We start from the raw sequence: 13104 nt of genomic DNA, 5'->3' as shown, positions 1-13104 counted from the left end.
AACGGGAGAGTGACCAGCCGTTCCTGTTCCATGCACAGTGCTGCTTTCTCTTCCTTCTTCACAGGTCTGCCATGTTGTGAAGATGTGGTTGTAGTAACAGATGCTTGGTTTGGTTTAGAGTGGGTTTTACGGTCACGAGCTGGATAACTCACTTTGTCACAGAGAAAGCACCATCCTTCTCGAAACGCTCATCGAGAAACAATTTGTGAAGTTACGTCCGGCCGTGTTGACTGCTTTCTCGACCTGTTGCTTTGAACAAAAACAGAGGGACCCACCATGAGTTGCCAGGAATTTCTCGGTCATGTTCACCAACTCTGATAAAGACTTTTGGGTCCTTTCCTTTAAAACATCCTTAATTCGTGGTGACACATCCCCAGAAACTGTTCCCTGATGATTAAGTCACGGAGGTCTTTATATTCTTTCTGAATGCCTGTCAGGTCTATCCAGTGATCGAAGTACCGACTTATCCTCGACGAAAACTGCACTACGGTCTCTCCTTTCTCGGGAGGAGTTTCTCTAAACTTCTTTCAATACCCCTCCTCAGTCAGCATATACCATAACAGGATAGACTTCTTCGCTTCTTCATAATCATTAGCTTGAATGGTAGGAAGGCTAATATATGCTTCTAGGGCCTTACCAGTCAGCAAAGGACTTAAATAAACCACCCAGTTGTCCTTTTCCCACTTATTAGCCAAAGCTTACCTCTCAAATCTTTCCAGATACGTGTCCACGTCATCCACTTGTTCGTCCAGCTTCGATAATTTAGGCTTAGGTGTTCCAGTCACAGAACCAACACTCTGTGTTGTACCCATATTCTCTTGAGTCTGTCGAAGCTGTTCAAGCTTAAGTTCATGAATCTTTTGTTCATGAATCCTTTCTTTCTCTTTCTCTTCTAACTCCTGTATTCTGCGTTCATTCTCCAGTTCTCTGATTCTTGTGCGTTCTGATCTTGCTACTTTCTGTTGTTCTTCCACAAATGTCCTGAGTTCATCGCCTTCGTATCCCAATTCTCTTCCCACCACGAGAAGGTCTGACCACTTAGCGTTTTCACTCATTGCACCAGATCAGGATATCCTCACTTCCAGATGAACTTACAGGCTCTGCTTCCTCTGGATGTATCGTAAACACGTCCTTGAAGAATGTAACCACAGCACTTGCCACGGTTCCCAGGTCTGGGCACCATTTAATTGTCACGGAACGTTGTATCGCTGGCTGGGTCACGTAAACTCACAGATGCATTTTCTTCTTTATATATAAAAATACAACAGTACATCCAGGTATATAAGGGTAAATGAGTAAGCAATCATTAACTCGATCTTCTCTGCCTACCCTCTCTGAGCTCTGTCTATCCCCGAACTGCCCTCTCACAACGCCCTTGAACCCTCACCTCGATTTTTCCTTCCAAAACATAATTGTCAATTCACTACGATATTCAAGCATATGAACATAATCATCTAGACTTCCATTCGAACAACCGAAACCTAGCTCACACCAGGAAAACCTTTTTAACCAACACCTGCATAAAGAAGAACCTGAGCAAATTAATCCAATAGCAACTAACAAGGGTCAAATACAGTTAAGAAAATTAAACCCTCGAAAAATAAACCTTAAATATAAGTACAGTATTATACATCCGAATGGAAGCTTGACTCACAGTTTGGATAAGATTACACTATAATTCGAAGTAACAAGCTTACATTCGGTTCAACAATCATTCTCATTATAAGGCGAATGTGTCACCATCCTCATTGGTTCGAACACAGAGTGGGACTTTAAGCTAGAACCCCTGCTCGTCTACCACTGGGAGCACCCCCTGGCACTGGCAGGGTACATTAAAGAATACCTAGGGTTATTTAGAGAAGTAACCACTGACTACTGCTCTCCGTCAATCTACATGGCAGGTTGTCTGCCCTGCCTGCGTGACTACACCACCCAGAATAGTTTGGCAAGACACTTTCTCCTCCACCTGGACAATACCTTGAGCTTCCCTAATGGCATGGAAGACTGAGTCAGCCACTCAAGATGATATTCCTGTCCCCAGCACAACATTGCTGCTGCAGCCAAGAAGTTCACTACCTCGTCTGCACCATGGAACAGACAGTGAGGACACATGACTCTAGGAAGACTGACACAGTATGCCTCTATTGGAAAAAGTAGTGTCTAACATCTAAAACACCACTGATAACATTACCATGAAGTGGAAAATAGTTCAGACATGCAGATTCACTGTCATCTGGAGGAGGATATGGCCAGTGGACATCCACTCCTTTCATAGGGTTCCAGCAGTGGAGGGCATCCATCATGAAATCATCGACCTCTCCCATGAGGCAGGCTTCGATGAGGTCAGCGAGGTTGATGTTCAGGAGGTCTCGGAAAGTCACACTGAGCAGCTGTCCACAGAGGCGCTCACTGAACTAAGGGAACAGGTGGCAGAGGTATAGAATGGTGGCGAGAACGAGCTGGTTTGTGTTTTGGATATCAGGACACTAAAAGAGTTCCTGGCCAAGATTGATGATCCCATTGCCTACATGCACGACAAGAACCCGCCCAGCAAGGAGTGACTTGGTGACATGTGGCATGGAGCAATATTTGAAGTAGAACAGGGAGCTCCTGGCAACTAAGAAAAAGGCAGAACAGCAGGCCACAATCACCTCTTTCCCCCATATGACAAGCACCAGCACCATGGAAGTGCAAAGGCCATTAATGAGTGGGATGCAAATTATACACCCTGCCTCATCTTCAGTGCTGCCTGGCTAACCCCCCTATGCTCCCCCATTGCCTCACTGCATCACTCTCCTGCCACCTCATTGCATTGCTCCCCACTCCATCACACCACTGTACTGTCCCTCAGCCTCATTGCTTTGTTTTCCCCATCACACATACCTCGTCCTGATAACTTGGAGTGACTACCCAGACCCTCCAGCTGTCCCCCAGCCTTGTGGGGGACCCATGTTGACAACTCAGACTGTCTAATGACATACTTCAGGTGAGTAGCAGGAATGTTTTTTGATATTTTAGGTTACATGGTTGGTGGTAGGTGGTGGTGACCATCATCCACTCACTTGATGTGGTGCTGCCTACTTCTTCCTTAGCCTTTATCATTGTTTTTCTGTGCCTGCCCTCCTCTCTTCCTATTTCTCCTATCTTTCCTGTCACTTCTTATTGCATTTCTTTCCTTTACAGATAGCTTTACATTGAGTGACAAGCCAAATGGTTTGCCGTAAGCCAAGAAACCATTTACAATGCTGGGTGGTAACCATGTAACCAAACCATACGTGCTTGTTACGTGTCAACAAGTGGGTTGGTGGAGGGTTAGTGCCTCTCCCTGTAAAACAAATAACTCAAAGTCAAGTGGCCACCCCTTACGGGATTATGGCGTCAGCCAATAGATAGATACAGTCATTACTCCTTTTACAATGATTTGGTTTACGATAATTCGCTACAACGATAATAGAAAAGTTCCACCCCAAAATTTGATTTACAATAAATTTCCCACTATAACGATTTTGCCATCGGAAAGCGCCAGGCACACGCAAGGTGACAGTTGCTTGTCTCAGGCAAGATGGTGGCCCCGGCATGCAGGCATTGTTGTGGTTCAGGTCCCGCCACCCCTTCAAAGCCCCGTTTTTTCAACTTGTTCATGTGTGCCACCCTATTGTTGTCACCTGTCAGCCAAACATCGTACTACAGTACTGTGGATTTGTGTGCCCAGTGGTAAGGTCAGTGCCAGTGTAGGCCCTAGTGCTATGGTTGGTGCTGGTATGGGTCCCATTGCTAAGGTTGGTGCAGGTATGGGCCAGATTCCCCTCCCCCTTACCTGGTTGTGTCTGACTAAGAGGCTGACCACTAGTGCCTGTAACCGCAGGCTGTCCCCCAGCCTCAAGGGGGATGACTTGGACCAACACAGGAAGGAATGAAGGTGGGTTGTCATTTATGGTTCAGTCTTGGGTAGGTGACTTTGGGAAGTTGAGTTGACGTAACCTCCCTTTTATAATGGGTTTCAATCTCCTGATTTACGATAAAATCGGTATACGATAAGGTATGACCTGACGTAACCCCATCATAAAACAAGTAATGACTGTAGATAGATAGGTTACGTGGTCCGTGACCCCAGCTTATCCCCATTGAACTCATGTTAAATCGACATTGATATATCATCATTCAGTATGGGATTGGTTCTTACTTGACATAACGTGATGATAAATTGGGTCATTACTGTACTTGTAGGATGGTGCCTGAACAGGTATGCTTGGTTCCTAATTTACATAACCTGATTGTAAATCATGTCATTACTGTACATGTAGGATGGTGCCTGAGCAGGTATGCTTGACCAGACAGACTGGGGTTCAACAACAACAACATGGGTGTAGTGAATCATCATCTGTTGAACGGAACACTGTATCTCGGATATTTATGTGGTCCATAACTGAGAGTGCTGTAACTACTTTTGTCTCTTGGTGGAATTTATCTGTATTTTTGACATTGTGCATCCTGTTATTGTTTTTTTGAAGTTTTGTTTTATTTTTATTTATGTATTTATTTTTTAACCTTTCTTTGTTTGGAACTGTTAACTTGTGGCCATAGTTTGACCTCGCATAATTTATTGTAGTTCAAGTGAACCGTTTACAGACTTTTCATAGATTCTTTCTGTTTTCCAAAGGTAGTGCCTGTGAATGCTTTCCGTGCATTGACTTTATGAGATGCCTTTGCTTTGATGTTGCTCATGTATTGAAAAAAAAAGTCATGTATGCATCCAAAGTAATTCTGAGAATTTAGGGATCTCTCTAATGGTTAGCTAAAACAGGAGACTTGATAGTGTGTTTGAGATTCATGTCTGTTAAAGTGATGTTAGATTTTGTTCTTGAAGCGGTCATTCTGTTTTGTGTAAGCCTAGTGAATATACAGTAACACAGTATTATTGGAGCTGGCCTGCTGCTTGTTGAGTTTTGGAGTGTTGTGAATCTGTTGCTAAGTTATCAGCAGAGAACAGTACTGTTACTGAAGGAGAGGGGGGGGGGGAGGTTGGATGTTGGAAGGTCAGGGAGGAAAAGGTTAAAAAGTGATAGTGAGAGACGTGAGTCCTGTGTGAGAGGACAGAGTCCTGTGTGATGCCATTGGGAGTACTGTATTCTGAAACTGAAGTTTTTGGATGAGTATTTGTTCTTAGCAGCCTGAGAGAAAATTGGCTAGCTACTTCTTGCCAGTGACTTCCGTGTTTGATTTAAGATTTTGCTTATCAGAGTACTGTATGCCTTGGTAAAGTGTCAAAAGCATTTTTATGTATTATTATGTGTGTTGCTGTTAGTGTGGTTCTTATTTGCAGTTGCTTCTTATTATAACCATTTGAATTAATTGGGGCAGTCCAGAAAGGTGTGTGGTTGTTGGGTGTTTGGTTCAGGATCCTTGTTTGAAATCAAAGTTAGTTAGCCTTTCCATTGTTTTGGCTTGTGTGCAAAGAAAAGATAACAGACATCGTGGTAGAGGGACTGTGGAGTGGTATGCCTGGCCTGAATGTAAGGGTGATTTTATTTTTATTTTTATTTTTTTTATTTTTTACTTTTATCAGTTGTTTAGTTGTAAATCCAGGAAAATTGAAATTTTCATTTAGGACTGTAGAGGCTACGTACAGAGTGTCCAGAGAAAAGGTACATTTACTTTTATGATTTATGCATCTTCAGACCTTTGACATTTTTTGTTTACCATTCACAATTGAAAATAAAACACGATCATAAGATAAGGTCAGTTTTTGCTTTCTTCAGGTATGCAACAGGGCGTACTACAGGTGTGGTGCTGGACTCAGGAGATGGAGTGACTCATGCAGTACCAATTTATGAGGGGTTCGCAATGCCTCATTCAATTATGCGTGTTGATATAGCCGGCAGGGATGTCAGCAGGTGGGTTGGTTATTTTGTTTATTATTTTTGTACATGACTGTTGTACAGTATTACATTTATGCATATGTATTTTAATCTTATACTTGTGCATGGTCATTTCAAATTTTGTCAACTTGAAGATTATTTTTTATAATCTTTCAGAAAATGGTCAATAGAGTATTCAGCATATGAAGACTGCTGGAAGGTAGCACATCATTAAATAATGTTCTATCAGTGCAAAGACATAGCTTCTGCTGTAACAAGGAGATTTTTATCTGTTGCAGTTGGCAGGATAGCCATACCGTGAGTGTAGGAAATTCAGAAGAATCAAGCTCAAGAGCATGAGAAAAAACTATATTGTTGTACACAAGCCTGCAGCAACAACCTTGGCCTATGAAATAAGGACAGATAAAAAGAAAGTAGAAAGACACAGACTAGAGGCTGCTGTCAGTGGTATCAGTCAGCTAGGTTTCAGTGGGGAAAAGAAGATGAGGTTTAAGAGAAGAGTTGTTGTTCAATAGAGAGTAATTTGGAAGTTAGATCATGAATATAGGTAAAGTTGTTGGGAATTGAGTCTTGCTTGGGCATTATGTGAATTTAGCTAAATATGAGATAATAGCTGAAGAGTCTCACTATCATAAACTTGAAATCTATCTATCTGTTTATCTATACACCGAGGCTGCTTCCCCCAAAGGAAGGAGAGGTAGCCGAGACAGGATGACACATTCCCAATTTACTCATCCACCTAAACACATTCATTCCCATCTTAGCCCCAAAGGGGAGAAGGGACAGATCCTCACCGCACCACACCACACGATGGTCAACTGCGCAGTGCAATCATTGACATCCGCAGCAGGACCCGACAGCAGAGATGGTTTACCTCTGCCACATCATAAAAGACCCATCCCCTTACCCGCACCTGACCTGATCAGCTGATCAGACAAATGCGGGAGAATATCCTCTCAGGGCTGCATCATCATTTATTCATTCACAATTTCTCTCCATTCATTTCTGTCATGCACAGCCACTCATCCTTGCTCAACAGACATCCCTTTCGCATCCAGTGCTCTCTTCACACTGTCCATCCATCCTATTCGTGGTCTTCTTCTCAGCCTTACACCTCTCACATCGGACCTAGTTATCTTTTTCACCAAATGCTCGTTATCCATTCTCTCCATATGCCCAAACCTTAACACCCTCTGCTCAACTCTATCAGCCATCTCCTGCACAACTCCAGTTCTCCTTCGCGCTTCATCATTTCTCACTCGATCCATTCACTTCACTCTGCACATACTCCTCAGACACCTCATCTCCATTACATTCAAACTTTTCCTCACTGCTACACCCATATTCCATGTTTCAGCCCCATATAATGCATTTGGTACCACAGCATCCTCATACAGCCTTCTCTTTACATCCATTCTAAGTGAACGACATCTAAACACTTTTTTCATTCCTCCCAGCACCTTTCCTACTTCATTCACTCTAAACTTCACTTCTGACATCTAAACACTTTTTTCATTCCTCTCAGCACCTTTCCTACTTCATTCTAAACTTCACTTCTGCATCTATTCTTCCATCTGCAGCAACATGTGACCATAAATACTTAAAACACTCTACCTCCTCAAGCAACTCACTATTCAAAACTATATTCATCCTCCTACCATCTACCAACCTCGTACACTTCATCACTTTACTCTTATTCTCATTTACTTTCAATTTCTTCCTTTCACACACCCTTCCAGACTCCTCTACCAACTGTCTCAATCTCTCATCTGAATCAGCCACCAGTTTAGTATCATCTGCAAACAGCAGCTGCTTCAGATTCCACTCTCTACCATCAGCATTCACCAGACTCAGACCTCCACGTAAGACTCTTGCATTCACCTCCGTTACACCACCATCCATATAAATATTAAACAACCAAGGCGACATCCCACATCCCTGCCGCAGCCCCACTCTCACAGGGAACTAATCACTCACAGTATTTCCCACTCTTACACACGCTGTACTATTTACATAAAAACTTTTCACTCCTTTTAGTAACCTACCATCAACTCCATACAAACTTAAAACAGTCCACAAAGCCTCCCTATCAGTTCTGTCATACGCTTTCTCTAAATCCATGAATGCGCAAAACACATCCTTACCTTTCGCTAAATACTTGTCACACACCTGTCTCACAGCAAACACCTGATCCACGCATCCCCTCCCTCTCCTAAAGCCACACTGCTCATCACCAATCACTCCTTCTGTGCCCTCTCTAACTCTCTTAATTAACACTGCCATACACCGTACCTACAACACTCAACAGACTTATACCCTTAAAGCTAGTACATTCATACTTATCACCCTTACCTTTATACAACGGGACCACACAAACACTTGCCCAGTCAGTTGGCACCATACCCCTCACAAAGCACACATTCAACAATCTTACTAACCAGTCAACAATAGTTGCTTCACCACCTTTCAGGCATTCCACAACACACCCATCCATACCTGCAGTTTTCCCTGTTTTCATCTCCTTTACTGCCTCCTGCACTTCCTTCTTCGTGATCAGAGAATCATTCAACTCACCCAACACATTTATTCTTTGCACCTTTCCATCTGCCACAGTGTCAGCCTCCCTTTCGTCCTCTACATTTAACAGTCTTTCAAAATACTCCACTCATCTCTTCCTTATTGCATCCATCTTAAATAACATCCTTCCATCCTCTGCTTTTACTTGGTCATCCTTCCCAGACTCTCCCTTTTGCACCCTTTTCACCTCCTTCCAAAACATTTTCTTATTTTGTTGAAAATTCTCAGTCAACTGCCTACCCCACCTCTCATCTGCTGCCACTTTAGCATTATGCACAGCTCTTCTCGCCCTATTCTTCCTTTCCATCTACCTCTCATATGACACCTCATCCTTCCTCTGCAGCCACACTTCATATGCACGTCTCTTCTCAGCCACAGCCATATTTACTTCCTCGCACCACCATTCACTTCCTTTTCTTACACCACCACCCACTTGTCTCACACCACACATCTCTTCCATATACCCCACCGCAGCACTCTTAAACAACTGCCATTCCTCCTCCACACTGCCATTGAAATAAGATTAAAACACACACACATACACACACACACACACACACACACACACACACACACACACAGACGAAAAAGATAAAGGATAAGCTGAATGTTAAACTGCTTTCTTGTTATTTATTTAGAAGAAATAGTATGACATTTATATAGCTTGATCTAGATAGAGAAAATATTTAGAAGCTAATGCTGAATGAGGAAACGAGTGAATATTGATGAGATGCAGGCTGGATTTATGCCAGGCCATTGGACTGCTGATGCAGCATTCTTTGTCAGATGGCATCAGAAAAAATACACAGGAATGAAGAGAGAGTTGTACTTGTCTTAGCTGTGCCATACTTTGTTTTTGTTGATTTGGAGAAGGCTTTTGACAGTGCCTAGGGAAATGATGAAGTGGGCAATGAGAATGCTTGGGACTGAGGGATAAATGATAATGGTTAGAGTGGTTATGGCAAAGTACAAGGGTACTAGCACCCAGGTGAGAGTGAAAGAAGGTATGAGTGATTAATTTTGCATGAATATTGGTGTGCAGTAGGGGTCGGTTTTAAGCCCCTTTTTGTGTGACGTAAGGAATATACTCCCATGGGAAGTGTTACACTGTACGCTGATGATGTGGTGTTCATTGCAAAGAAAGAGGGCAGCAGAAGAGAGATTTAGGAGGTGGAGAGACGGAATGGAATGGGGCACACAAAGGTTTGAAAGTAAACACATAAAACAAAAGTGACAGTATCTAGGGCGGGTGATAGTTCTGTCAAAGCAAATGGAATGTAGCCATGTGCAGTTTGCTGCAAGAACATTGGAAGTAACTCTTGTTTTCCACAATATTTGTGATAACTGGATTTATATGAGATGTAGTGGTAGTTGAGGTAGGCTACAAAATATATATATATATATTTAATGTAAAAGCAAGCATAATTGCAGAGAAGCAGGAAAGGATTAATTTTGCTGAAGTTTCATAAGTGTGTGCAGCTTTATTATTTGGGGAACATAATATGTGCTTGAGGTAGCTCGGTAGCAAGGTAATGAGTTGTTGGAAGAAATTTAAGAAGTTGTCCTCCTGACATTGAGAGGGCCCTCCCTCCATTCCAAGAGGTCATTGTATACAGCATGTGATACGAGTGTGATGCTGTATGTTAGTGAGAGTTGGACAGTTAAAGAGGATATTCTCAGGCTCAAATGTACAGAGATGATAATGATTAGATGGGTGTAGTGCATCCTTGAATGACTGGTGTGGGGGAATTTAGATTGCAAATGAAGTGTTGAGAGAAAGGATAGGACTCAATTGTATTTGTATTGTGATGAGAAGGGGTAGTTTGGGATGGTTTGGGGATGTACAGAAAAAGGAGGATGACAGTGGGATGTGAATGATGAGAGGTGTGAACATTGAGGGTGGAGTTGCAAGAGGTAGACAGAAGAAGACATGGGACAAGGTCATGGTGTTACTTGAGCTTTAAGGGGCTAAATAGGGAGGCTGCTGGAGACTGAGCAAAGGTAGAGTCACCATTAGGTGACCAAGGCCGACACATGGAAGCATGTTGGAGCCTTTATAAATGGAGTGAAGTGACAGAGTGACTCTTATTACCAAAACCCTGAAAAAGGTCAGCAAAAGAAGATGGTCAGGAATTGGACCTAGAGAAATGGTGAGCTGAGAGCCTCAGCTTCTCCTGTCACTGGCTTTGAGTCCACTTTGAAAGTATGTTTTATTCAGTAGGAGCTACATCCTCCTCTCTGCACATCCTCTCACTTCCCTCCCCTCCATTCCCTTGTTCAGGATGGACAGTGAAGTGGAGGGTGAAGAAAAGTAGACAAAATGAAATTGAAAAAAGCAAAGAGAAGTGGGGGGTTGGGGAGGGATGTGAAGTGTTGGAAGTTGAGTCACTTCCTTTCTTTATTTCTTTATTGTACAAACTTAATCCAGTCAGTGTCTATTACCTTACATATCACTACCTTCCCTGGTCAGATACCTAAAGCTACTGCTGAGAAAGGAGGGCCTGAGTCTTTGTACAACGGCAGAGTTCGAGGTGGTGCGAACAATGAAGGAGCGAGTTTGTTACTTGGCTACCAATCCACAACGGGAAGAGAGTGTTGATACAGAACGACTCCAGTACCAGCTACCAGATGGTTCTACTGTTGAGGTTAGTTCCAAGGAGTGGTTGTTGTTGAGGAACACTGGTTTTTTTGGCCAAGCAGAACCATCTACCTCAGGCAAACAAGCACCCCTGCAGGGCTGTCCCATGCAGTGGATTAATACTATCATGTGGTAGACAATGCCTCGCCACTGCAAGGAAGTGGTTCCCAGATGGACGCTCTAATTATATCTCTTCACTTCACCCAGTTAACAGGGTACCACATTTAAACAGCAAATCACCCCATAGCTTGCACGGCTATTGCATTTGGGAATTTTACCTCGCAAATTGAAACCAGCAAATTGTGCCATTGAAACCCGTGTTACATGGCAAATTAGTGTGGTGAAATCCCAAAATTCCCCCTTTGGCCCCCTTGACAAGTTTTTACCCCCTTAAGATCTACCATTCATTGTAATACACATACTGTACAACCTTTAGGAACATCACTGGGCATAAAACAGGCTTAATTAGAGTGCAAAAAGTGGTGGCTGAGTAGTGGTCACTTAACATGACAGGGGACAGGGTGATGTTTAGATGTTGGGAAAGATGATATCTTCAGATGACAACCTACCTGCCTTGAGGTAGGTGAAAAACCATTTTGTTAGCATAAAGTATTGAAAAACTTAGTTGAAAGAAAAAAAGAAAGTACTGTGCATACTGAGTGGCAACAGTGAGATGAGAGAGAAGAGAAGCAGGCAACAAGTGATCTTGTGTGTGTGTGTGTGTTTGTGTGTGTGTTTGTTTCTGCATGTATCCAGTGCATATGTGTTCGTGGTCAGCTGATCAAGTGTGAACAGATCGTTTCACAGTTTCGCTTCCCGTAATTTTATCCGATTTATATCTGTTTGCTTTAATGAAGAACTTAGTTGAAAGAAGAAAAAGCACATAGCGAGTGGTTGCGATGAAGTACAAAGGAGTACAGAGGTAGGCAAACAGCTCATGGCCTTTGGTTCCTTCTTCCTCGCATAAAAAAAAACACACACACACACACACACACAGCAACAGACCTAATGGTCTTTTCGAGACTGCTTGTTACAGAGAAGACTATCACAGTGATATGTAATTCTGTAAATTGAAGGTAAGGCGGCGAGCTTTATTTTTGGGGGGGTGGATGTTAGTAGCATAGATCCGCGTGGTTAGTGTCGAAAAGATTTTTCATCTCCACTACCCACATTGTCGACTAGGGACACAAGGGCAAGTAACATTATCTGTCTATCTATCTATTGCCAGACGCCACAATTCCGTAAGGAGTGGCCATTTGACTTTGAGTTATTTGTTTTATGGGGAGGGGCACTAACTCTCCACCAACCCACTTGTTGACATGTAGGGAGCACGTATGGTTTGGTTATATGGTTACCACCCAGCATTGTAAATGGTTTCTTGGCTTACAGGAAACCATTTGGCTTGTCACTCAATGTAAAGCCACCTGTAAAGGAAAGAAAATCAATAAGAAGTGACAGGAAAGATGGGAGAAATAGGAAGAGAGGAGGGCAGGCACAGAAAAAGAATGATAAAGGCTAATGAAGAAGTAGGCAGCACTACATATATCAACAAATGCCACAAACTCCAAGACACTCTTGATGTGCACCAACACCAGACAGGTTACTTTGCGACCAAGGTGGAGTGGGCAGCAGCCTTTTTCTGTCAAGCATTGCCAGTAGTGCTTGGGTGTGTTGCGGGGAGCGGCAGGCAGTTTGAAAAATTCTTGTTCTGTGCACACTTCCAATTAATGCAGTCAAAAGCAGATACTGTATTTCTTTAATTCAGGCAGCTTTTTGCTATGTCAGATAATGTTTGTGGCCAACCCATATGGGATTAAGGCATCTGGCAATAAATAAATAGTTAATGACAAGTCGGGTAATGCTGTGTAAGATAAATGGAAGATTACTGTGCTGTATATGTACTTGTGTATGTGTATACATGTACAGTATATAATTATGTATGAGGGCTTCCAACCGAACTTTTTAAATAGCACACCAACTAGCTGGTGTAGCGAGATTGCAACAGGAGCA

General features: G+C 42.8%; 1 protein-coding gene across 1 annotated transcript in view; it reads left to right on the top strand.

The window, feature by feature from the left end:
- Arp1 (Actin-related protein 1) overlaps window positions 1-13104 on the top strand; it is a 146791-nt gene that overhangs the window by 85491 nt on the left and 48196 nt on the right. Inside the window, exons 6-7 of the mRNA XM_080281063.1 lie at window positions 5760-5894; window positions 10927-11101. Coding sequence (XP_080137189.1) covers window positions 5760-5894; window positions 10927-11101 — 310 coding nt within the window. The remainder of the gene's footprint in view (window positions 1-5759; window positions 5895-10926; window positions 11102-13104) is intronic.

This window comes from Coenobita brevimanus, chromosome 87, assembly GCF_032717465.1.
Source record: "Coenobita brevimanus isolate Jiangsu-jjx chromosome 87, ASM3271746v2, whole genome shotgun sequence".
In the NCBI taxonomy this organism is placed as follows: Eukaryota; Metazoa; Arthropoda; class Malacostraca; order Decapoda; family Coenobitidae; genus Coenobita; species Coenobita brevimanus.
Note: the sequence above shows the minus strand (reverse complement) of the source record. Positions and strands in the feature narration are given on the sequence as shown.